The sequence below is a fragment of the Oncorhynchus gorbuscha genome, linkage group LG04, assembly GCF_021184085.1.
Source record: "Oncorhynchus gorbuscha isolate QuinsamMale2020 ecotype Even-year linkage group LG04, OgorEven_v1.0, whole genome shotgun sequence".
Classification (NCBI taxonomy): Eukaryota; Metazoa; Chordata; class Actinopteri; order Salmoniformes; family Salmonidae; genus Oncorhynchus; species Oncorhynchus gorbuscha.
The window spans coordinates 50,770,740-50,796,034 of NC_060176.1; the positions used below are offsets into that span (position 1 = coordinate 50,770,740).

Consider the following 25,295-nt stretch of genomic DNA (forward strand, 5'->3'; position numbering starts at 1 on the left):
TTGGTTAAACAGACTGAGGTAGGCATACATTCTGTAAATGAATGTCTAACGTCTGGTCTTTGTTAGTAAGCCCTTTTGCTAGGCTGTTACGGTAAACTATGGTTGTAACGTGTGAGGCACAGGGCAGGTGTGAGGCACAATACCACTGTATTATCTTAGTTATCATACCTGTAACCCACATTAACCTCATTTGCCAGAGAAGACAAAAGCAGCATTGTTTAGTTGTTATAGTCAAGACGTTCTCCTGGGTGTGGTAGATGGGCCGATTAGACTGGGGCTGCATGCCTACCCTGTGCCTGTGACTCCTGACCCCAGAATTGAGGCAGAGCAGAGCATGGTTAGACAGGCCCTAATCCCGCTGCCCGCTTTAGTCACTAATAGCCTGATTAGCAGGCAGAACCCGAATCCTAGATGACAGGCTTCCAAGGGTAGAGGCTTTTCCAGTGATGAAGGAGAGAGATGGGAAATCAGCCGCGCTTCCAAGAGAAACACCACAGGAAGTAAGGTGTGTGTGGGAGTAACGGGTTGGGGAGTAACGGATTACCCCCCAAAAAACTAACTGCAATCCAGTACCAACAAAAAATATTGTAATCAGATCAGCAAAAAAACTATTGACACCTTGGTTCTCTCAATAATTCAAATCAGTATTGAAAAAAAGCTGCACAGATTTTTATTTATTTAACCTTTATTAAAAAGTTAGGTTCCACCTAATCAAGTCTGACCACAAGACAGAGACCACTAACACACCAAATGTGTTTGATAGATTGTGGGAAGAGCAGGAATAGGCTTTGGTAGTTTACAGTCCAAGCTATGTCTTCCAATGGTGTTAATGCTGTCGGCATCCAAAGAATATCAAACTTGAATAAACGCTTGGCGGAAGGTACGACAGCAGTTGTGTAGCCTACTAAAGCTGATACAGATATCATACATTTTTTATATCTACATAGTGCATTGATGTGAATCATACTGCTGTTCTCTCATTTAGCTATTTGTGCCTTACAAATTGAGGTCATTGTGGATGGCTATTAGCAAATGTACAATGCATTCGGAAAGTATTCAGACCCCTTGACTTTTTCCACATTTTGTTATGTTAAGGCCTTATTCTAAAACTTAAAAAACAACAAGAATTTAATCAATCTACACACAATACCCCATAATGACAAAGCAAAAACAAGTTACACATTTTTGCAAATGTAGAAAAAAACTGAAATATATAATTTCCTAAGTATTCATACCCTTTACTCAGTACTTTGTTGAAGCACCTTTGGCAACGATTACAGCCGAGTCTTTTGGGTATGACGCTACAAGCTTGGCAACACCTGCATTTGGTGAGTTTCTCCCATTCTTCTCTGTAGATCCTCTCAAGCTCTGTTCATCTTTCCAGACTCATCTCCCAGTCCCTGCCGCTGAAAAAACATCTCCACAGCATAATGATGCCACCACACTTTACAGTAGGAACGGTGATTGGTTTCCTCCAGAAGTGACGCTTGGAATTCAGGCCAAAGAGTTCAACCTTGGTTTGATTAAACCAAAGAAACTTGTGTATCATGGTCTGAGTCCTTTAGGTGCCTTTTGGCAAACTCCAAGCAGGCTGTCATTTGCCTTTTACTGAAGAGTGGCTTCCATCTGGCTACTCTACCATAAAGGCCTTTTTGGTGGCCTGCTGTAGAGATGGTTGTCCTTCTGGAAGGTTCTCCCATCTCCACAGAAAAACTCTGGAGCTCTGTCAGAGTGACCATCGGGTTCTTGGTCACCTCCCTGGCCAAAGCCCTTCTCCCCCGATTACCAGATGGACAGGTCTATGTAGAGTCTTGGTGGTTCCAGACTTTTTCCATTTAAGAATGATGGAGGCCACAGTGTTCTTGGGGACCTTCAAATGCTGCAGAAATGTTTTGGTACTCTTCCCCAGATCTGTGCCTCGACACAATCCTGTCTCGGCTTGGTTTTAACTCTGACCTTATATAGACTAGAGGTCGACCGATTATGATTTTTCAACGCCGATACCGATACAGATTATTGGAGGACCAAAAAAAGCCAATACCAATTAAATTGGTTTTATTTCATTTATTTGTAAATGACAATTACAACAATACTGAATGAACACTTATTTTAACTTAATATAATACATCAATAAAATAAACGCAGCCTCAAATATATAATGAAACATGTGCCATGTAAAAAAGCTAACGTTTAAATTCCTTGCTCAAAACATGAGAACATATGAAAGCTGGTGGTTCCTTTTAACATGAGTCTTCAATATTTCCAGGTAAGAAGTTTTAGGTTGTAGTAATTATAGAACTATTTCTCTCTATACCATTTGTATTTTATATATCTTTGACTATTGGATGTTCTTATAGGCACTTTAGTATTGCCAGTGTAACAGTATAGCTTCCGTCCCTCTCCTCGCTCCTACCTGGGCTCGAACCTGGAACACATCGACAACAGCCACCCTCGAAGCATCGATTACCCATTGCTCCACAAAAGCCGCAGCCCTTGCAGAGCAAGGGGAACAACTACTTCAAGGTCTCAGAGCAAGTGACGTCCCCGATTGAAACGCTATTAACGCGCACCCCGCTAACTAGCTAGCCATTTCACAACGGTTACACCAGCCTAATCTCGGAAGTCGATAGGCTTGAAGTCATAAACAGCTCACTTGCTTGAAGCACAGCGAAGAGCTGCTGGCAAACGCACGAAAGTGCTGTTTGAATGAATGCTTACGAGCCTGCTGCTGCCTACTACCGCTCAGACGGCTCTATCAAATCATAGACTTAATTATAACATAATAACACACAGATCATTAATATGGTCAAATCCGGAAACTCTCATTTCGAAAACAAAATGTTTATTCTTTCAGTGAAATACGGAACCTTTCTGTATTTTTTCTAATGGGTGGCATCCATAAATCTAAATACTCCTGTTAAAATGCACAACCTTCATTGTTATGCCAGAATTTTACGAAATTATGACAAATTAGTTCGCAACGAGCCAGGCGGCTCAAACTGTTGCATATACCCTGACTCTGCGTGCAATAAACCCAAGAGAAGTGACACAATTTCAAGTGTTTAATATTGCCAGCTAACCTGGATTTCTATTAACTAAATATGCAGGTTTAAAAAAAAAAAAATACTTCTGTGTATTCATTTTAAGAAAGCATTGATGTTTATGGTTAGGTACATTCGTGCAATGATTGTGCTTTTTTCGCAAATGCGCTTTTGTTAAATCATCCCCCGCTTTGCAAAATTGGCTGTCTTTGTTAGAAACAAATGGTCTTCACACAGTTCGCAACGAGCCAGGCGGCCCAAACTTCTGCATGTACCCTGACTCTGCTGCACAGAACACAAGAGAAGTGACACAATTTCCCTAGTTAAAAGAAATTCATGTTAGCAGGCAATATTAACTAAATATGCAGGTTTAAAAATATATACTTGTGTATTCATTTTAAGAAAGGCTTGATGTTGAGGTTGATTGGCTTTTATAAGATAAGTTTAATGCTAGCTAGCAACCTACCGTGGCTCCTTGCTGCACTCGCATAACAGGTAATCAGCCTGCCACGCAGTCTCCTTGTGGAGTGTAATGTAATCGGCCATGATCGGTGTCCAAAAATGCCTATTACTGATTGTTATGAAAACGTGAAAATCGGCCCTAATTAAATTGGCCATTCCAATTAAATAGGTCGACCTCTAATATAGACAGGTGTGTGCCTTTCCCAATCAATTTAATTTACAACAGGTGGACTACAATCAGGGTGTAAAAACAGCTCAAGGATGATCAATGGAAACAGGATGTTCTGGAACTCAATTTTGAGTATCACAGCAAAGGGTCTGAATATTTATGTAAATAAGGTATTTGTTTTTGATAAAATGTCTAAAAACCTGTTTTCGCTTTGTCCTTATGGATATTGTCTGTAGATTTGTAAGGAAAATGTAGTTAATTTTAGAAAAAGGCTGTAACATAAAATGTGGAAGGGGTCTGAATACTTTCCGAATGCACTGTATGTGTATTTTAGCCCAATAGCTTTGTACCTAACATATGGTTGTTTTTTTAGGACCATGTATGTATGTATATATGTATGAATGTATGTATGTATGTATGTATGCATGTATGCATATGTATTATTATTATTATTTTTTAAATTAGGAATTTGGCCTTTACTACTACAGCCCATAGAAACGCATTGAGTAACATTCAGAAATGGCAACAACAAAAAAAACGCTTTTGTAGTGTCTGTCCTATATCTAGACGATAAGAAAATGCAGGACATTTTTGGGACACATATTTAACCCCTTATTTTTGTTGGCACAAAACTACCTCCATACATCCATGTGGTTGTATGGGATACTTTCAGACATCCCGTGACACTTGGGGATTACAGAGAAAATGAAGAACACCATCGTGTTCACGAGAGACTCCCCTTTCCATAGAATAGGAAAGGATTTTTTTTATTATGTTCCTTAGATTAAAGCACGGGTGCGTCAATAGACTTATAATTAGTGGCACGAAAAAGTATGTGAAACCTTTGGAATTACCTGGATTCCTGCATAAATTGGTCATCAAATTTGATCTGATCTTCATCTAAGCTTAAACTAATAACATAAATTATTGTATTTTTCTTGTCTATATTGAATACATCATTTAAACATTCAGAGTGTAGGTTGGAAAAAGTATGTGAACCACTAGGCTAATGACTTCTCCAAAAGCGAATTGGAGTCACCTAACCTGGAGTCCAATCAATGAGACGAAATTGGAGATGTTGGTTAGCGCTGCCTTGCCTTATAAAAAAAACACGGACAAAATTTGAGTTTGCTATTCACAAGAAGCATTGCCTGATGTGAAGCATGCCTTGAAGAAAAGAGACCTCAGAAGAACTAATAAAGAATTATTGACTTGCGTAAAACTGGAAACGGTTACAAAAAGATGACTGCAAGAGCACAGCACTACTGGCAAAATATTCTGTGGACAGATGAAACTACAGTTGAAAAAAATGCACAGTACAACATCAAAACCTAATCCCAACTGTAAAGTATGGTGGAGGGAGCATCATGGTCTGGGGCTGCTTTGCTGCCTCAGAGCCTGGACAGCTTGCTATTGTTGACAGAAAAATTAATTCCCAAGTCTATCAAGACATTTTGCAGGAGAATGTAAGGTTATCTGTCCGCCAATTGAAGCTCAACAGAAGTTGGGTGATGCAACAGTACAACGACCCAAAACACAGAAGTAAATCCACAGAATGGCTTCAACAGAAGAAAATACACCTTCTGGAGTCCTGAGCTCAACCTGATTGAGATGCTGTGGCATGACCTCAATAGAGCAGTTCACACCAGACATCCAAATATTGCTGAACTGAAACATGAAGATCAGATCCAATTTAATGACCAATTTATGCAGGAATCCAGGTAATTCCAAAGGTTTCACATACTTTCTTGCCACTGTAAACAGCTGCAAATGATCAAGATATCATGGTGTCACCAACAAAAACAGACCTATACAAAATGTAGCATATGGCATTCATTTTTCACACGCAAATAGCACTTATGGGTAGTGCGCGAAGCATGCCATTTCATGGGAGCATTTTCAACTCGAAGCAATGAGCCCAATCATTCATGTATCACAACACAATCATAAACATAGTAGACTATAGGATAATAAATCCCTAGTTTATGCCCAGGTAAAACAATTTAGCTAATCTATATTTCCAAGTCATATTCTTGAAGATCAAGGAGTATTAAATTAATTGGAATGACTTAGGCTTGGAGTATTTGGTATTTGGAAATAGCCATGGGATGGTTTTTCCAATACAGTCAATAGTAAAAACTATTTCATTGAAGTTCTTAGAAATTCAATATTTGTAGATACTTTTTTAAGTAAATACATGCAATCAACTTGTGAAATATGTTAGAAGATAAAGAAGAGTGTTTATTTCACCGGTCACATAATTTTTTATTATGAAGCTTACCATTAGTAGCCAGTCATGTGGTGTCTGTTTACAAGCAGACAACGGGAGACCGGAGGTTTGTGAGTCACTCACTGTTGTGCAGCACGTGCCAAGTGATCTAGTTACAGTTATGGAATTCACAACTAAATATCTAGTTAAATATCTACTAGTTTTGTGCATCCAGCCAACTGTGAGTAGCATTTTGGAGTTACTTGTATAATGTTAAGAACTGGGATGTCTGTCCTGAAAATACAGTGCATTTGGAAAGTATTCAGACCACTTGACTCCTACACATTTTGTTGCGCTACAGCCTTATTATAAAATTGACTAAAAACACAATACCCCATAATGACAAAGCACATTTTTATTGCAAATACATTTTTTTTAACGGAAATATTACATTTACATAAGTATTTGACCCTTTACTCAGTACTTTGTTGAAGCACCTTTGGCAGCGATTACAGCCTCAAGTCTTCTTGGTTATGACGCTACAAGCGTGGCACATCTGTATTTGGGGAGTTTCTCCCATTCTTCTCTGCAGATCCTCTCAAGCTCTGTCTGGTTGGATGGGGAGTGTCACTGCACAGCTATTTTCAAGTCTCTCCAGAAATGTTAGATCAGGTTTAAGTCCGGTCTCTGGCTGGGCCACTCAGGGACACTCAGACCCAAATCCACTCACGCGTTGCCCTGACTGTGTGCTTAGGGTTGTTGTCTTGTTGGAAGGTGAACCTTCACCCCAGTCTGAGGTCCTGAAAGCTCTGGAGCATGTTTTCATCAAGGATCTCTGTACTATGTGCTGTTCATCTTTGCCTCAATCCTGACTAGTCTCCCAGTCCCTGCCGTTGAAAAACTTCCCCACAGCATAATGCTGCCACCACCATGCTTCCCGTAGGGATGGTGCCAGGTTTCCTCCGGACGTGACGCTTGGCATTCAGATCAAAGAGTTCAATCTTGGTTTCATCAGACCAGAGAATCTTGTGTCTCATGTCCTGAGAGTCTTTAGGTGCCTTTTGGCAAACTCAATCATTTAAGAATGGAGGCCACTGTGTTCTTGGGGACCTTCAATGCTGCAGACATTTGTTGTACCCTTCCCCAGATCTGTGCCTTGACACAATCCTGTCTCGGAGCTCTACGGACAATTCCGTCAACCTCATGGCTTGGTCTTTGCTCTGATATGCACTGTCAACTGTGGGACCTTATATAGGCAGGTGTGTGTCTTTCCAAATCATGTCCAATCAATTGAATTTACCACAGGTGTACTCCAATCACGTTGTAGAAACATCAAGGATGAGCATTTGAAATAGGATGCACCAGAACCTCAATTTCACCTCTCATAGCAAAAGGGTCTGAATATTTGTTTTCGCTTTGTCATTATAGGGTAGTGTGTGTAGATTGCTGAGGATTTGTATTTCTTTAATCCAGTTTAGAATAAGTCTAAATTAACAAAAAGTGGAAAAAGTCAAGTGGTCTCAAAACTTTCCGAAGGCACTGTAGTTTATGTCAGAGACTGTATAAAATGTTTGCAATACGCTCGTTGACATTTAGTTAGCATTCTCTATGGGAGTTTACATGTACTTGTTAGCATGGCTAACCTTCGATTTACAAAGGCTCAGTTGGATTTGAAAATAGCTCCCCTTGTGTTCAGTTCCGGTATTACCGAATATTCCAGTATGGCACAAGGTCAGTATAAAAAAGTATGACAATAAGGATATCGCCCAAGACTAGAATGACTTTAGTTTAATTTTTTTTTTTTTAAATAGCCTAATCGTATTATCTTTAGTAGAAAGCAATGGATTAGAAGAAGCATAACCAACCCAAAGTCAAATGTAACATCCAATTATTGCCAGCTATGTCAACTTTTAATATTGATTAATCTTGCAATAGATGTCGTTCAATTGGTAATATTAATTTGTGTCTTCTTCAAATACCTTTTTTAAAGGCAAGTTACACCACTTTTCAACCTCATTTTCATTTATCTCCAGCACAATACCAGTGTCAACATAGGTGAAATGGGGGCATTTCTAAGTTTTGCATTAATTAAAAAGTTCTAGCCGATGACATCATCAAAAGTGAAAATAGGGATTTTCAAACAATGAGATTCTCGATGATGTGGGGAGCAAGAAAATACCCTTCCTCTGGCTAGAAACTTATTGCAGGTTTTGAAAACTACTGTTACTTTTAATCCTACCCTGTGATGTCACAGAGAAGCATTCTTTAGGACCTTTCTCTTATCTTTTTTTTAAACTACAGATCATAGAAACTTATATTTTTCACATATGTAGACACTGGTATTGTGTTGGAGATAATGAATATGAGGTTGGAAAAGCTGCGATTCCCCTTTAAGGGGAAAGTAATCTAAAAGTTATGTTAATGATTAAAATTTTGGAAAGGTAACCAGTAACTGTAACTGATTACATTTAGAAAGTAGCCTACCCAACCCTGCCTGCTACTGTCTAGGTGCATGGTGAGAGGGCTGTCTCTTCCAGGTTAACAGGACAGAGTAGTTTGTCAACAGACTCCATATTACACTTTGACAGAGACACAGATCAATGACACCAATAAATTCACAAAATGATGCCATTTAGCAGACTATCAGATGTCAGGATCTTTTAATTTCCCGAGAACCCACTACCCTGGCGTTTGCTCTACCAACTGAGCTACAGGAAAAATAATCTTAATTTGAGAAAGTTTGCTACAGCAGAAAAATAATCCTACAGCAAAAGGAAATGTGAATTATTATATGGGTTATGAATGGACAATTTTGTAGGGGCTGATACTTTTTTTCATGAGGACAAGCCTTTTTAAACCTTAAATACACAAGTTTTACATTGCAGGAAAGTTCTCTAGCAACAGGCTGTTCAAATTAAGATACTACATATGCACCAATTCTCTGTTCTCTATCAAATCCAAGTCCACATTCTGCAGTCAAACTTGAATCCAAAATCCCACCAGGGGGCCAATGCAGTCATACCAGTGCACAGCAAACTCTGACCTCGACACATACACGTTAGAAGTGTTTAAACCACCCACTGGTTGGTGATATAACCATGGTACAGATATAGCAGCTTGGATTTTGGTATGATTATTCTGGGTTGCTTGCAGAGGTGTGGTGGGGAAGTCCTAAAAAAAAGCATGCCAGAACACGAGAGGGGACGCTTCCTGTTAGGTGCCTTCACACAGGAAGTGGTTCAGTATCAGATACGCTCAAAGCTCTCAGGAAATGTCAATGTTGTTTTTTCATCAACCAATATTTTATTACTATATGTCATCAACCAACTGGATTAAGAATCCTACACACTAATCTTTTTTCTAATATACACTACCTTTCAAAGGTTTGGGGTCACTTAGCAATGTCCTTGTTTTTGAAAGAATACCACATTTTTCATCCATTAAAATATGGAATATCTACATAGGCCCATTATCAGCAACCATCACTCCTGTGTTCCAATGGCACGGTGTATTAGCTAATCCAAGTTTATCATTTTAAAAGGCTAATTGATAATTAGAAAAATCTTTTGCTATTATGTTAACACAGCTGTAAACTGTTGTTCTGATTAAAGCAGCAATAAAACTGGCCGTCTTTAGACTAGTTGAGTATCTGGAGCATAAGCATTTGTGGGTTCAATTACAGGCTCAAAATGTCAAGAAACACTTTCTTCTGAGAAATGAAGGCTATTCCTTGTGAGAAATTGCCAAGAAACTGAAGATCTCATAAAATGCTGTGTACTACTCCCTTCACAGAACAGCAAACTGGCCCTAACCAGAATAGAAAGAGTGGGAGGCCCCAGTGCACAACTGAGCAAGAGGACAAATACATTACAGTGTCAAGTTTGAGAAACAGACCGCTCACAAGTCCTCAACTGGCAGCTTCATTAAATAGTACCCGCAAAACACCAGTCTCAATGTCAACAGTGAAGAGGCAACTCCGGGATGCTGGCCTTCTAGGCAGTTGCAAAGAAAAAGCCACATCTCAGACTGGCCAATAAATAGAAAAGATTAAGATGGGCAAAAGAACACAGACACTGGACAGAGGAAAATTGGAAAAATGTGTTATGGACAGACAAATCTAAGTTTGAGGTGTTCTGGTCACAAAGAAGAACATTCGTGAGACAATAGAATAAATGAAAAGATGCTGGAGGAGTGCTTAACGCCATCTGTCAAGCATGGTGGAGGCAATGTGATGGTCTGGGGGTGTTTTGGTGGTAGTAAAGTGGGAGATTTGTAAAGGGTAAAAGGGATCTTGAAGAAGGAAGGCTAATACTCCATTTTGCAACACCATGCCATACCCTGTGGACGGCGCTTAATTGGGAGTCAATTTCCTCCTACAACAGGACAATAACCCAAAGCACAGCTCCAAATTATGCAAGAACTATTTAGGGAAGAAGCAGTCAGCTGGTATTCTGTCTATAATGGAGTGGCCAGCAGTCACTGGATCTCAACCCTATTGAGAAGTGCCCATCATGGAAGCATGGGGTGAAATCTCTTTAAATTACCTCAAGAAATTGACAGCTATAATATGCCAAAGGTCTGCAAGGCTGTAATTGCTGCAAATGGAGGATTATTTGACGAAAGCAAAAGTTTGAAGGACACAATTATTATTTCAACTAAAAATCATTATTTATAACCTTGTCAACATCTTGACTATATTTCCTACACACTACAGTAGTGGCCCCATGTTGTCATTGTGGGCTCTAAAGTGTGAATGAGATTACAATAGCTGTCCTCTTAAGCATCTCAAGCACGAACGTCAATTCTCCCTTTAGTCCAATGGGAACCAAGCTCTCTTAGATGTCAGTTAGTTTACCTGAATCCCCAGCAGAATCAGTAGTTATCAGCAGGAGCGCTACTCTGTCTTTTGAGTCATGTACTCAACTGCTTATCACACACTCCAATGAGCTGCATTAGAGTCTGCTGTCATCTGAAGAGAGCAGACATGCACACCAAAAAGCCACTCAATATATCACAATCTACTGCCCCTTCTCATGGCATGCCTCTCCTCCTCCTCTCTTACCGTTTGGCCTCCTCCAGGTGACAGAGGTACTCGTAGGCGATGTTCTGTCGTCTCCTCTCGTCCATCTCCTCTGCCGAGATCCTCTCATCATCCTGAATGGCTGCAGACAGAAACAAAACATGAACTAACTATTTACAGTTACAGCATGATGCACACGGGCCAGTGGGGAGAGGGAGAGGATTATCTGGCGTTTTACCTCAAATGTTGGGTTTGACAAACAAAAAATCCGACAACATATGATCCTTTCTTTAAAAAATAATAATAATCAAAAACCTGCCTAGTAGTATGATACTTGGGACAGTATTACCTCGCTTTATAACACAGTAATATTCCAAAGAGAGGTCTGCATTACTTGACCTTCTCCTCCTATTACTACAACCTCAGTATTCAGACAGAGCTGACATTAAATCACATGGTCTACTGGGTCTCTGAGAGCTGCATGTGAACAGAGGAGTTAGTAGGCAGCCTGAGAGCCACTTAAAACAGGCAGTCGGAGGAAGTCAGAGGAGCAAGTGATTCAGCTGAGTTGACATTTACCTGCCCACTAATGAGATCCCCTCCCCCTGATGCGCCTGAACTCTGCTTAATCCAATCAAATCCCTTTATTTCTGGCTGATTGGAACACACTGATTGGAACATTGCCTCTAGTTTTATCTCATCTTGATTATTGCCCAGTCATATGTTCAGGTGCTGCAAATAGGACCTAGAAAAACTGCAGCGGGCCCAGAACAGAGCGATACGTCTTGCTCTTCACTGAAATCAGAAGACTAATATCTCTCTTGACTAAAAGCATTACTTCTTTCTCTAAGAAACATTATTGAAAATTCTCAATTGTTTGCAGTCAACTTACACACAGCTCTGACACACACACACTTGGTCCTGTGTAGCTCAGTGGTTGTAACGCACACAGCTCTGCTCTGACACACACACACTTATCCCACTAGGCATGTAATCAGGGGTCTTTTCAAAGTCTGCTAAATGGCATATATTATTATTATTATTATATTATATTATTATATTATTATATATTACTTATCCCACTAGGCATGTAATCTGGGGTCTTTTCAAAGTCCTCAAATCCTAGTGCTGACCGATTAGTGCTTTTTGAGGTCGGTTAGGTTTCGATTATTAAAAAAGAATCACAATTTTCACAATAAAAATACACTATGCATTATGTGGGTTGAATGCTATAACACAGAATAAAAAAATAATGAAAGTCCAATGATGGTAATGACTGGTTTTCACATATAAACCAACAGTTATTCAGAGTACTTTAATAAAATAGTTCACTTGTGTATTACATTTGTTTTATTTGACTATAATTTTCACTCCAAGTCAACTCATCTCTATAGAGCTGCTGCCTATGCTGTCTGACAAATATCACAATTTTAGTAGTTATTCAAAGTAAATAAGGCCTACCATTATGACTGCTGAATACCAATACCTGGCGAAGCAACTGCTCTCTATGTATCCCCTCTTGATCACGCATTCGTATCTCTTATGTAGCAGGCGTAAAGGAAACAGACCGGACCAGTGGCCACGCAATGGATAATGGTCATTGTACTTTACACATTTTCTGCAACATTGGCCTGTTGGAAACTGCAACTCCCTACTACATCGCACAGTTTGGGCATGATCCAATTGATCTCTCGAGAAACTGCAGTGCAGCATTGAGCTCACAGAAAAAAAAAACAGAACAAAATGCAAATCAAATAATTTAACCTTACTTGGTCAATTAGTTGTTTAAAAAAATGAAAAATAACCAACATTTTAGTTATGCAGAATAAATTCCAGAAAATATACAGTATTATATAGAGCCATGATTGCACAGAACTCCCATCTCCCTTCCAAATGAACAGCAAACCTGGTTTAAAAATAACAAAGCAACACCTCACAGCAAAACGCCAAGATATGTACCGATATGTATGCAGTTATGTTCTTGAGCTGTTCTTGTCTATTAATGTTCTGTGTCAAATCAAATCGTATTGGTCACATCCACATGGTTGGCAGATGTCATTGCGAGTGTAGCGAAATGCTTTTGAGCTTCTAGTTCCCAAAAGTGCATCAAAATCTAACATGGAATATAACAATTTCAACAACAACTACCTAATACCTACAGCAACTGGCTATGAAGTTGTGGACCCCAGGATGAGTAGCTCCTGCTTTCACAACAGCTAATGGGGATCCTAATAAAATACCAAATACCATTCAGCTCCTGAGATTGGGCCTCCTAACAGGGAGGATTGGACTGGTTGGCCCAAGTGGCAGTTACTGAGGCTGTACAGTACATGGAGAGTGTGAGGTGAGTATATACACACACATGTATTCTACATCTGATGAGTGCATGTCTATGCTGCAACTCAGTCTGTAGAATGCGTGTGGTGGGTGGACCATTATTAAAGGGCTTAACTGGTTAAATCTGCAGACTGATTAGACCACAAAGTTACTGGGGCGACTGACTGAAAGTACCCTCAAGACTAGAGGTCGGCCGATTTATCGGAATGGCCGATTAATTGGGGCCGATTTCAAGTTTTCACAACAATCGGTATTTTTGGACACTGATTGTGGCCGATTTATTATTATTAATTTATTTTTTAGCTTTATTTAACTAGGCAAGTCAGTTAAGAACATATTCTTATTTTCAATGACAACCTAGGAACAGTGGGTTAACTGCCTTATTCAGGGGCAGAACGACAGAATTCTACCTTGTCAGCTCGGGGATTCCATCTTGCAACCTTCCGGTTACTAGTCCAACGCTCTCACCACCTGCCTTACATAGCACTCCACAAGGAGCCTGCGTGGCAGGCTGACTACCTGTTACGCGAGTGCAGCAAGAAGCCAAGGTAAGTTGCTAGCTAGCATTATACATATCTTATAAAAAACAATCAACCTTACCATAATCACAAGTTAACTACACATGGTTGATGATATTACTAGTTTATCTAGCTTGTCCTGCGTTGCATATAATCAATGCAGTGCATGTTAAATTTATCATCGAATCACAGCCTACTTCTCCAAACAGGTGATGATTTAACAAGCGCATTCGCAAAAAAAGCACTGTCGTTACACCAATATGTACCTAACCATAAACATCAACGCCTTAAAATAAATACACAAGTATATATTTTTAAACCTGCATATTTAGTTAATATTGCCTGCTAACATTAGTTTATTTTAACTGGGGAAAATTGTGTCACTTCTCTTGCATTCTGTGCAAGCAGAGTCAGGGTACATGCAGCAGTTTGGGCTGCCTGGCTCGTTGCGAACTATGTGAAGACCATTTCTTCCTAACAAAGGCTGTAATTAATTTGCCAGAATTGTACATAATTATGACATAACATTGAAGGTTGCGCAATTTAACAGCAATATTTAGACTTAGGGATGCCACCCTAATTAAGTCTATGATTTCATCTATGATGATTTGATAGAGCAGTCTGACTGAGCGGTGGTAGGCAGCAGCAGGCTCGAAAGCATTTATTCAAACAGCACTTTCGTGCATTTGCCAGCAGCTCGTCGCTGTGCTTCAAGCAGTGAGCTGTTTATGACTTCAAGCCTATCAACTCCTGAGATTAGGCTAATGTAACCGATGTGAAATGGCTAGCTAGTTGGCGGGGTGTGCGCTAATAGCGTTTCAATCGGTGACGTCACTCTCTCTGAGACCTTGAAGTAGTTGTCCCCCTTGCTCTGCAAGGGCTGCGGCATTTGTGGAGCAATGGATAACGATGCTTCGAGGGTGGCTGTTGTCGATGTGTTCCAGGTTCGAGCCCAGGTAGGGGCGAGGAGAGGGACGGAAGCTATACTGTTACACTGGCAATACTAAAGTGCCTATAAGAACATCCAATAGTCAAAGGTATATAAAATACAAATGGTATAGAGAGAAATAGTTATATAATTACTACAACCTAAAACTTCTTACCTGGAAATATTGAAGACTCATGTTAAAAGGAACCACCAGCTTTCATATGTTCTCATGTTCTGAGCAAGGAATTTAAAATGTTAGCTTTTTTACATGGCACATATTGCACTTTTACTTTCTTCTCCAACAGTTTGTTTTTCATTATTTAAACCAAATTGAACAGGTTTCATTATTTATTTGAGGCTAAATTGATTTTATTTATGTATTATATTAAGTTAAAATAAAAGTGTTCAGTTAGTATTGTTGTAATTGACATTATTACAAATAAATAAATACATTTAAAAAATTAAAAAATAACCGGCCGACTGATCGGTATCGGCTTTTTTTGGGTCCTCCAATAAAATCGGTATCGGCGTTGAAAAATCATAAATCGGTCGACCTCTACTCTGGCAGGCTCAGAGACAAGACAATTCAGCTGACTGAGTAGCCTAGGCTACATCTCTGCAAAGCCCATTCATTCAGAATAACGGAGTATACTGCTGACACTGCACACACACACACACGCAAACACACACACCTTGGTGAGCATTGCAAATTAGGCCTAGAACTCTTGTTAACAAATCCCAGCAGAAATCAGGCCTAATTGGTGCCCCTTTATTGGGCCATTCCAGTGACATCTAGCCCTGTAGCTCTTGTAATCTACTCACACTGGGGCAGGTGACAAAGACAAGCTCACCCAAAAACTACAACACACACCTCATCATAGTCTTACTGAGGGGCAAATTGTGACACAAGGGTCTGCTTGAAACATTACTTAATTGGACAAGCCATTGCACTTCTAGTTTAGGGGTGAATTAATAAAGGGTCTGTTCACCCCGAAATGATGATGCCAAAAACCAAAATATGTGGGGTGGGGTGGGGCGGATGGACAGACACATGAGAGGGTTGTGACACAGGACAGTACAGGGCAATGAACCCGGACATAAACTCAATTGAACATCTCTCATTTCAGAGACCTGAAAATAGCTGTGCAGCAGAGCTTTAGAGGATATGTAGAGAAGAATGGGAGAAACTCTCCAAATACAGGTGTGCCAAGCTTGTAGCGTCATACCCCAAAACTTGAGGCTGTAATTGCTGCCAAAGGTGCAAAGAGTCTGAATACTTAGGTAAACATTATATTATTATTATATTTTTTAACTGTTTTTGCTTTGTCATTATCGGGTATTGTGTGTAGATTGACGAGGGGGGGGGAACGATTGGCCTGAGTACCAGGCCATTAGGACCTGATGGTCATTAGCAAGTTAAGTACTAGATGCATGTCCAGAGTGCATAAGAGGAGATTACAGTGACTCAATGGTCACGTGGAATTTTACTGCAGTCATTACTTGGTGTGGCGGTAATTCGGTCACCGCAACAGCCCTAGCTGAAACTCCAATTTTCGCATTTCAGTACAATCTCCCTCAGTATTTTATGTCCACGTTTTCCAAAAACTAAAATGTCACCTCCAAATTAAGATTCAATGATGTCTGCAGAGTGAATGGGGTGTCAACTATGATATGACATATTGATTTTGAAAAATAATCTATTTTGGTTATTGAACTACAGCAAATGAAGTGGGATAACATCCGGTAACAGAATTGTGGTGATATAATTTCATCACGGTCCCTGATCTGTATTACAAATAAATACATAAGAGAGAAATGAGAAAATATGTTAAAGATGTGTGTTTTCGGTAACGGAATTTCAAGGCACAAGGCAATGTTTACAGAAGGCCCAGGGTAAGATCTATGACCATAGGATCCATCAGCCTGAAGGCCACTGGGCCAGCTGTGTTATTGGAGGGGACCAGAGTGTTGGTAAACTCTCACCCCTGAGGCATTGGATCCCCAGGACATCCGTTACACACACTACATGGAAGGCCAGCCTGCCTGTTGACTGTGCTGGGCCATATTTTATCTGTCGGAACACCAGTAGTAATGGAGGGAAGGGAGAATAAATACACACACACACACATCGGGATATTATTTCTGACGATATATCATATTGCTTTGACAATAATCGCAATATTATTTTGTCCTAGTTGGCTGTACCTGCACCAAAATAGTATTTCTCCTTCATAGCTTGCTCTCCATCTTCTTTTTAAATAGGGAGACAATTTGTTTTCAGCACTTTTATTATTTTTCTCATGGCTCCCCCTTGTCCCTCTGCAGCAGACATATGGTGAGCAATGTGAGGAACATCATTATTGCAATAAAATCACAGTATCTAATAGTCATACATATATAATTTTAAGTCGTGGGAATCGGCATACATAGTGTGTCGGCACCAAAGTATCGTGATATCATATTGTGAGGTCCCTGGCAATTCCCGATGACTCATTCCTTGTTAATGTAATGTTTTTCTATCCTGAGGGAGTGACAAATCAAGACACACGAGGTGTAAGGGCCCATGCCATAGTATTACAAATACAGAGAAAGGGCTCCAGGTGTAGCCAAGAGAGACAGTACCACCTTGCTCTGGGGTGTGGAAGTCCAGTCATAGAGGGCAACAGTCATGCTAGTGTTAATTTCTCTCCGCTCTTTAATTGATCAATTATGGTTTATTGATTGGCTAGAAACCCCATACACCTGCTTACCAAGGTCTTAAATCAGTCTCTGATTAAAAGGCCTTGACTCAAAAAACAGCTTACGTGTTGCCTTCCAAGACCAGAGGTGTGCATTACTAATCAGATAGGCTACATAATCAATTGTTCTGAAATAGGTTTGGTAGTCTAGACCGCACACTACATCTCACTACAAAACTCCATTCCACCAGGGTGCAGCAGCAACCATGTCCGAGTGCTTTACTGCAAAGCCTTGATAAGGACAGGTGATGCCAATTAATGGGATCATCAAAGGAAAATGGCATCCCTTGAGAGGGCGAGAACAAGATGTCAGGTGAAGTGCAGTATTATGATAAGGAGATGTATACTTAGAATACGGAGGAGGAATGGAGGCATAGGATGTCAAAGAGTGAGGGAGGAAGAGGGTGAGCTTGAATTGGTTAAAAATTGTGGGGAAAAGGCAGATGGTTTGTTAAAGAAGAATGGTAGAAAGTATAAGCAGTCTGAGCTGTATGCCAAATCGAAGACAGGAGGAGACATGGAAGTGATTGAGGTGTGGTGAAGTCCTCAGAGCCTGAAGCTTGCACTGAGGGTCAGGATAAAGTCTGACGGTAGGAGTGACATTTTTGGGAAAAGCGGCAAACCCATTTGTGGTTTCGGTGTGGGTGAAAACAGAGTTGGGTGCTGTGGAATCGGTGAAGGTATCCAGAAGTGGTCTGGTAATAATCTATTGATTTATTTTGTTTCTGCTGATCAGAGGGAGCAGGTGCTCCATGTTAAAAAACAAATGGGGATAAGAGAAGAATTGTTGTGCTCTCAAAAGAAAAGGTGCCAATGAAAGGAGTGATTACTGGGGTAGCGGTAAATGTGAAAGTTGACCAACTGAAGGGGAAGATTCCCGGTGTTTGTGATGCTAGTCGTTTGGAGCGACGCAGACAGGGTGGCGTGAGTGGTGAAACAGAAGTCATTTTCTGTTCTTTAGAGTTTTGATGTTGAGTCTGTCCGATAAAGTGATGTTATAAATAAGTTATCCTTTATGAGCTTTTGTGCCGAATACATTACATTGTTACATGCGTCAAGCTTATGTGGCAGTACTGTGTAGGAGGGAGGTTCCTAGGTGTGAGAAGTCTGCAGAAGGGCATGAGACAAAGGAATGTGTAGAATTGGGGAAAGTCATGAGTAATTGTAGGGGTGCCCATGGGGCTGGGGATCAGAAATGTCTGGTGCGAGAGAGGCAGGTTGAGGTTTCCAGAAGTTGTCATATGCTGAGACAGTGTAGAAAGTAGAGAAAAATGGGTCAAGGGGGAGGGATCCCGAGAGGAGTAGATCTGTACAGAGGGATATGCCAACAAGCGATATATGCTTCAGTAAGATTTGATTTGTTTATTAACTGTACTGCAGGGATGAAACGGAAGTCACAGAAAATTGAGGTTGTGGTGGCAGCTGCAGGGGTATTAGGGTGTACGAGTGTGTGGTTAGATGGTAGGGTATTTGTTGTTTAATTTATATACATTTCTTATTTGCAAGCAAAGTATAGGGGAATTATCCCTCAGCCTAGTAGGTATATCAAGATTTATTGGATGCCAACCGCTGTTAAACCTCATCGAAGATGATGATGATGATGATGATGATATGGGGATCGCCAGTCAATGTCCCAGCTTGCAAACCATGAGGCTGTTGGTTTGTTTGGTGGCCATGAGTCCTTTCGTTTTGATTCTTTAGTTTAGGCATGCCTGTTAATAGTTTTCCTTTTTGTATATTTGTTTCCATCACCATCTGAACATAATAATCCGCTTGGGTTCGCTGACCCAAAGGAATCAATACAGAACCTAGACCCAAGACCCGATCTGGGACTCGAGCGGATCCGGATCCAGAATTCTAAATAAATGTCACAGGTCTGATATGATTGTCACGGGTGTGTGTAATCTTGTCCAGAAGGACCCATACAGACCCGAATGAGACTGCTGCAGTAGAGAAAGAAAAATTGCATAATTGACCCTGCTGTTCTTTGTTTTTCACAAGAGTGGCATGTGTAGCTTGATGTTGGCCAAACATAAGTCACCAAAGCGGCAGTAGGCAACAGTCATAGAGCCTCCGCGTGGGGCTCCCTCCTCCTAGTGTCACTCACATTAGCTTGCTGTGTGCAAGGCCCCTGCTAGAGCGTCACCGCTATACCTCGTGCGTTATCATCTCTGGTTAATAAAGTAACTTAAATTGACTTTGCTGCTGCTTCTCTCACTCGGATCGGGTTTGACCAGGTCTATACAAAACAAGTGTAGTTCTAGTGTCCGTTCCAAACGGGTCTCAATATTTTAAAAATGTATTTATGAATATCTGAGTCAGATGGGAAAGCCCCAGGTCCATTTCGGGACAGGTCCTAGAGGCCTCTATGGAGTAAGGACCACCTCTGCCCTTCCAATAATAAACTCATGTTGTGTTAATGACACATCCACTGCAAACAATACCTTCAACCTTTCCTGTTTGGACCCTTGGAGTCAGAGTTAATGTTAAAACAGAAAACAACCATGTCAGGCCAACAAACAGTTTGAGGCATTTCCACTATAGCTGACAATGCAGCTACGCTATTCACTGGTTTGTCTCAGAGAAAAGACTATTGACCTGATTGAATCTCACACCATTGCACTTTGCCATTGCTCTCAGATCTGAGTGAGCATAGGTTGAAATGTTGTCAATAACACACAGGTCTAAAGTGACAAACAGGTAAACATGTTATTGTCGTTTGAAACCTTAGGAGATGTATTGACTGTTAAATTGCTGTAATACCCACGCAGAAGTCAGGTGTGGATTTCTTAACAGTAATAGAAAAAGTTAATATTTAACCACTGCGAAAATGCCTTCTGTCTGAGGACCTGGACTGTCGACTACATTAATTGTGTACTAGGACTAGTCATATTACTGTAAGGTTATATGTCACAACTGTAAGGCCTTAATGGCAAAGTTTAGTTGTTTGCGACGGGCAATGTGTCTGTCTGAGGGACATGGGTATGAGGTGCAGGACACAAATTGTCTGACAATAGCCAGATTGCATTCATTCAATAAAAAAAAAGACACACTCAAAGTTCGATATCATCACAATGTGATAGGCTTCTGAAATCTTACACAAATGCGTAAGAGTCCAAGTTGAATTCTATTTATTAAACCGTATTTCATTCATTTCATACGGTGAACTGCTCGTCATCGAACTTGTTGCGGTGCATAAGCGCGTGTGGTTCGCCCTGCCAAAACAGCCTTTACAAAACCACTCGTTTCATTTAAAAACCATGTAGGCTACAACAACAAATGTCTATTGAATTTATTTTCAAATGGGTCACTTTTACTTACTTCCATAACGTGGCTTGTGTGAATTAGCTTTTTCTTCATAGTACATCCTGCCTCGGTTCCTTCGGTTATAAACTTAGTGAATGTAGCCCAGTCAAACCAACGCTAGCTAGCAGCAAACCATAAACCGCACCTCGAGTTATAAGTTCAATATGAAACCAAAAAAAAGCTCATTTGTAGTGGTGCCACTATCAATAGCAACGGCTAAACACTTTTCTAAAGTTCCTTTCCGTCGAAATGCACCGCATGCCTCCTATCACTCGCTCAGCAGAACTCACATCGCGTTCACCCTTGATGGAATCATGTTCGAAAGAGCTTGTCATTCAATTTCCCTCTGGTCCAGTGCAAGTGTTCACAGTGGGTGCGCTCTGAACTGACCAGACCGCATTAATGCTTTAGCCGTCTCTAGCCCCACCTGGTGGTCAATTTATCATGACATGATGTCCCGCTCTTGCTAGAATATTGGCGACAAAATAGCACCGGTGAAAAAAGTACATAATTGTCATACTTGATAATACCTTCATAGAAAATTACCCCAGTAAAGGTGAGTCACCCATTAAAATTATACTTGTGTAAAAGTCAACAAGTATTTGGTTTTAAATATACTTACATATCAAAGGTAAAAGTAGATATATAAATCATTTCACATTCCTTATATTAAGCGAATCAGACAGCACGATGTTTTAAATACATTTTTTTAATGGATAGCCAGGGGCACACTCCAACACTCAGATAATTTACAAACAAAGCATTTGTGTTTAGTGATTCCGCCAGATCAGATGCAGTAGGGACGACCAGGGATTTTCTCTTTAAGTGCGTGAATTAGACAATTGTCCTGTCCTGCTAAACCTTCCAAATGTAACAAGTACGTTTGGGTGTCAGGGAAATGTATGGCATAGAAATTGCATGATTTTCTTTAGGAATGTAGTGGAGTAAAAGTAACAGTTGTCCAAAATATAAATTACAAAGTACAGATACCCCAAAAAACGACGTAAGTAGTACCTTAAAGTATTTTTACTTAAGTACTTTACACCACTGCAAAATAGCCTCGAGATGGCAAATGAATAGGTGAATAGGCGAAGATGTGGTGGCTATCTTGTCTATGGAATCATTAGAATAAAAGGGTCGTTTTTTAAAAGTTGATGTAGTTGGTATATCAAGAAATGCATGGATAGTTTGGGATGACATGACACTTGGCTTGCAGACATCAGCATAGTTGTGGACTCCAGTCACATGACTTGGACTGTTTGACTCCAGTTACACATTTTATGACTTGAGATTCGACTTGATAGAAAATAAAATAACTTGACCTGGACTTGGAGCCTCAAGACTTGGGATTCGACTTTGATTTAAGACTGATACCTTGAATTTATGTGGCCAGGTTTTGTAATGCTTTGTCACTCATTTTGTGTCAGAGTCTATGTGGACGACTCTACACGAAGCCAGAGACAGCAGCCGCAGCACTGCATCTGCAAAAGATCCTGCAACAGATTGGCTAGTGAACCGCACACTCGGCACTCTGGTTGAACTAGAAAACTGTCAATCAATACAGGTCGGGGGTGAGCTAGGGAACATATATAGGATCTGGTAAAGCGCAAACATCAGATTATAGGAAGAAAGGATTGCCATAATAAATAAATATGCCGTTTCAAAAATTATTTTCTGATCAAGAATATTAACTCAGCAATGGGGAAACAATTACTAGCATAGGCCTACTGGTATTTTGGTATGTAACGATTTCTTTAAATGTATAATTTACTCATGAAGCTTGCATTTGGAATTGGTTTAAAATGAATTATTACTGTGGCGAAGACGCACCATAGTCGAGACTCTTCACTTGCGCTCTCCAAATTCCCACCAGTGGAGAGTGCTGTTTTTCTCTTGTTGAAACGCTTGCTCTTGCTTTCACACGTTTAAATGCATAGGCCCTATGTGATATTCCATCGGATACTAAAATAATTGCTAGCGTTTGATTATTCCATCCCTGTACCGTTTACCAATGTTACAATGGATGTGGATTTGATTTATTAGGATCTCAATAGATTTACTGGGGTATCGGCACAACGAAACATATTAGACAAAAGAATACAGTTTAAGTACACACAATCACGTTCATGTTTTTAAATGTATCTATCAGTTACACGTGCAGTGCACATGGAAATTGCCTTTTACATTGTAGAACCAGTTTATTGGTTGTAATTGCGTATTGGCTACTTGTATGATCCTGGGGTCCAATTGCTTACATTATGTAGGCCTACCAGTTTGAGCTTCTGTTACAGATTCGATTTGGTTTCTTAAGGGGAAGCTATACAGTCTTGCCCTCTACCCGAGGCTATTTTGGGCTATTACCGGGGTGTAAATTAGGTAAACCTACTTGTATATTTTGTATGATATGGTGCTTTCACCATTGGATCACCAGGACCTGTAAATCCTGTACATCTACACATTCAACATGTCAACCTGCCTTGCCTTCTGCTGATTTCATGCCTTTACCACCTCTACAAGGTCCCTATTTAACAAATACATCCTCAAAATGTGTTGTAGACAAAATCATGAAATGGGCTATCTGGTAGGCTCAATAAAAATCAAAAGATTTGTAGTTGAAAAAGTCATTGCATGTATAAAAAAAAAATGTTTTACTTGACTTGAGACTTGACTTGAAATCTTGTGACTCAACTTGACTTGCTCTTAGAACCCACGACTTGGACTTGACTTGAGTCAAGACCTATTCTACTTTGGACTTGACTTGGATCTTGTTACTTGAGACTTGCTTGTGACTCGATTCATAGTGACTTGGTCCCAACTCTGGACATCAGAGAGGTTCACTTTACACACCAAGCTTGAAGTCAGCCAGGTGGAAGAGGTTCTGAGTCCCTTATGGCTCCCTATCCCCTTGAGTGCACTACTTTGGACCAGGACCAATAAAGCTCTGGTCAAAAGTAGCGCTCTATAAGGGCTACGACTGGGCAATATATTGTATCTTAAGGTATACCAGTATCGACTCACATACATTTTGAACAATATGTTGATACAGTGCTAAACAAATGAAAAGTTATACAAATTGTGCTACTTCACTGTCAGTTTTGTCTTAGTTTGGTTGAGTATAAAACAATTAGAATGGTTGCCGTACCTTACATTTGTTTTGAGAACATATTGTGATATGATATTTTGGCCACAGGCCTGGTCCTAATAAGGGCCCATAGGGCTCTGGTCAAAGGTAATGCATCATAAGGGCCCATAGAGTTCTGGTCAAAGGTAATGCATCCTAACGGCCTATAGGGCTCTGGTCAAAGGTAATACACTACTGTATAAAGGGGGTAGAGGGTCCTTCTGATAACATAATTCCATATAGCTCACTTCGTGCTAGTCTGACCACCCCTGAAGCCTACTGCTGCCAGCCATGCTTTTCAGTTCCTGGTAGAATGGGTTTATGGACAGGGATGATAAATTAATGCTGGCTACACACTATCATGCCAACCTAAACCCTACTTGTTCAGATATTTAATTTTCCATTCCAGCATTGTCCCAGCAACGGTGGATTACATAAATGCCCTATTTCACACATGTACAAGTGTGTATTAATATGCATGTGTGAATTGAAAATGCCATTATCAATGGTGACCCACAAGCAATAAGGGTTACGTGCTTTGCTCAAAGGCACCTAGGCAGAGTTTACACCTTGCTCGGGGATTCGCCTAGCGACATTTCAGTTACAGGCCCAACGCCCTTAGCGTTAGGCCACCTGCAGCCGTGACATGTAACTAGGCCAGAGCAGTGCAGCTTGATATGCCTGCCTGTAATCATTTATCGCCTGCCTGTAATCATTTATCGTGTTGCCCAAGTTCTTTCTTGTCTCTGCTGTGCTGATGTTGCAGGGTGTGTGTGAGAGAAGTCTAGAACTCCACATTCCACGTAAAATTTCACTTGACATTTCATCTGTTTGTTTTGTTGGAATGTGTTTTTATTTTTCTTAAAAGGCCAAAGCCAGGGGTAGATGTCCATGTCTTTACTTGGCATGCGTAATGCCCACTAGCTACGAGAATAAGGCAGTGAATACGGAAATGTGGATTGTGTGGATTAGCATTTTGATGTCTTCAATGCTGCTGTTTCTGTTGTTGTTTTAAAACGAATACCACAAGCCCTCACTTTAGTTTAGCCGCGTCATCTTTTCCAACTTCATAGGACTGGAATTATAGTAGTCTATACTAATTGAAAATCTGCATTTTTAATTCCTGACAACAATTGATAATATTTTCTGACTTGCAAACATTGAAGGCAAGATAACTCATATATTTTCTAGAGGTCTGATTATGAGAGTGCAGGGCTAAATAAAAGCTATTATTAGTGTAATATGATTTTGGGCCCAATGCTCTGCAGTCTGCATGCACTCTATCTGATATAATAGTATCTTCAAAATGACCTGCTGCAGACCTATATAAGCTGCAATGCACTCAAGATGTATATCCTCTGGAGTTGAATGAACACATGATTGAATTTGCTAGAGAACATAAATCTTTATTTCATATACTTGATGCTCATAAGCAGCACTATTTGC

At 40.2% G+C, this 25,295-nt stretch overlaps 1 protein-coding gene across 2 annotated transcripts in view; it reads right to left on the reverse strand.

The window, feature by feature from the left end:
* Window positions 1-21,084, reverse strand: part of iqgap2 (IQ motif containing GTPase activating protein 2) — an 80,680-nt gene extending 59,596 nt beyond the window's left edge. For both annotated transcript variants that reach the window (XM_046347115.1, XM_046347114.1), the window contains exons 1-2: window positions 20,744-21,084; window positions 10,944-11,043 (exon numbers count right to left, since the gene is read on the reverse strand). In XM_046347115.1, coding sequence (XP_046203071.1) covers window positions 10,944-11,043; window positions 20,744-20,789 — 146 coding nt within the window. In that variant the 5' untranslated portion in view covers window positions 20,790-21,084. The remainder of the gene's footprint in view (window positions 1-10,943; window positions 11,044-20,743) is intronic.
* Between the last annotated feature and the right edge of the window lie 4,211 nt (window positions 21,085-25,295).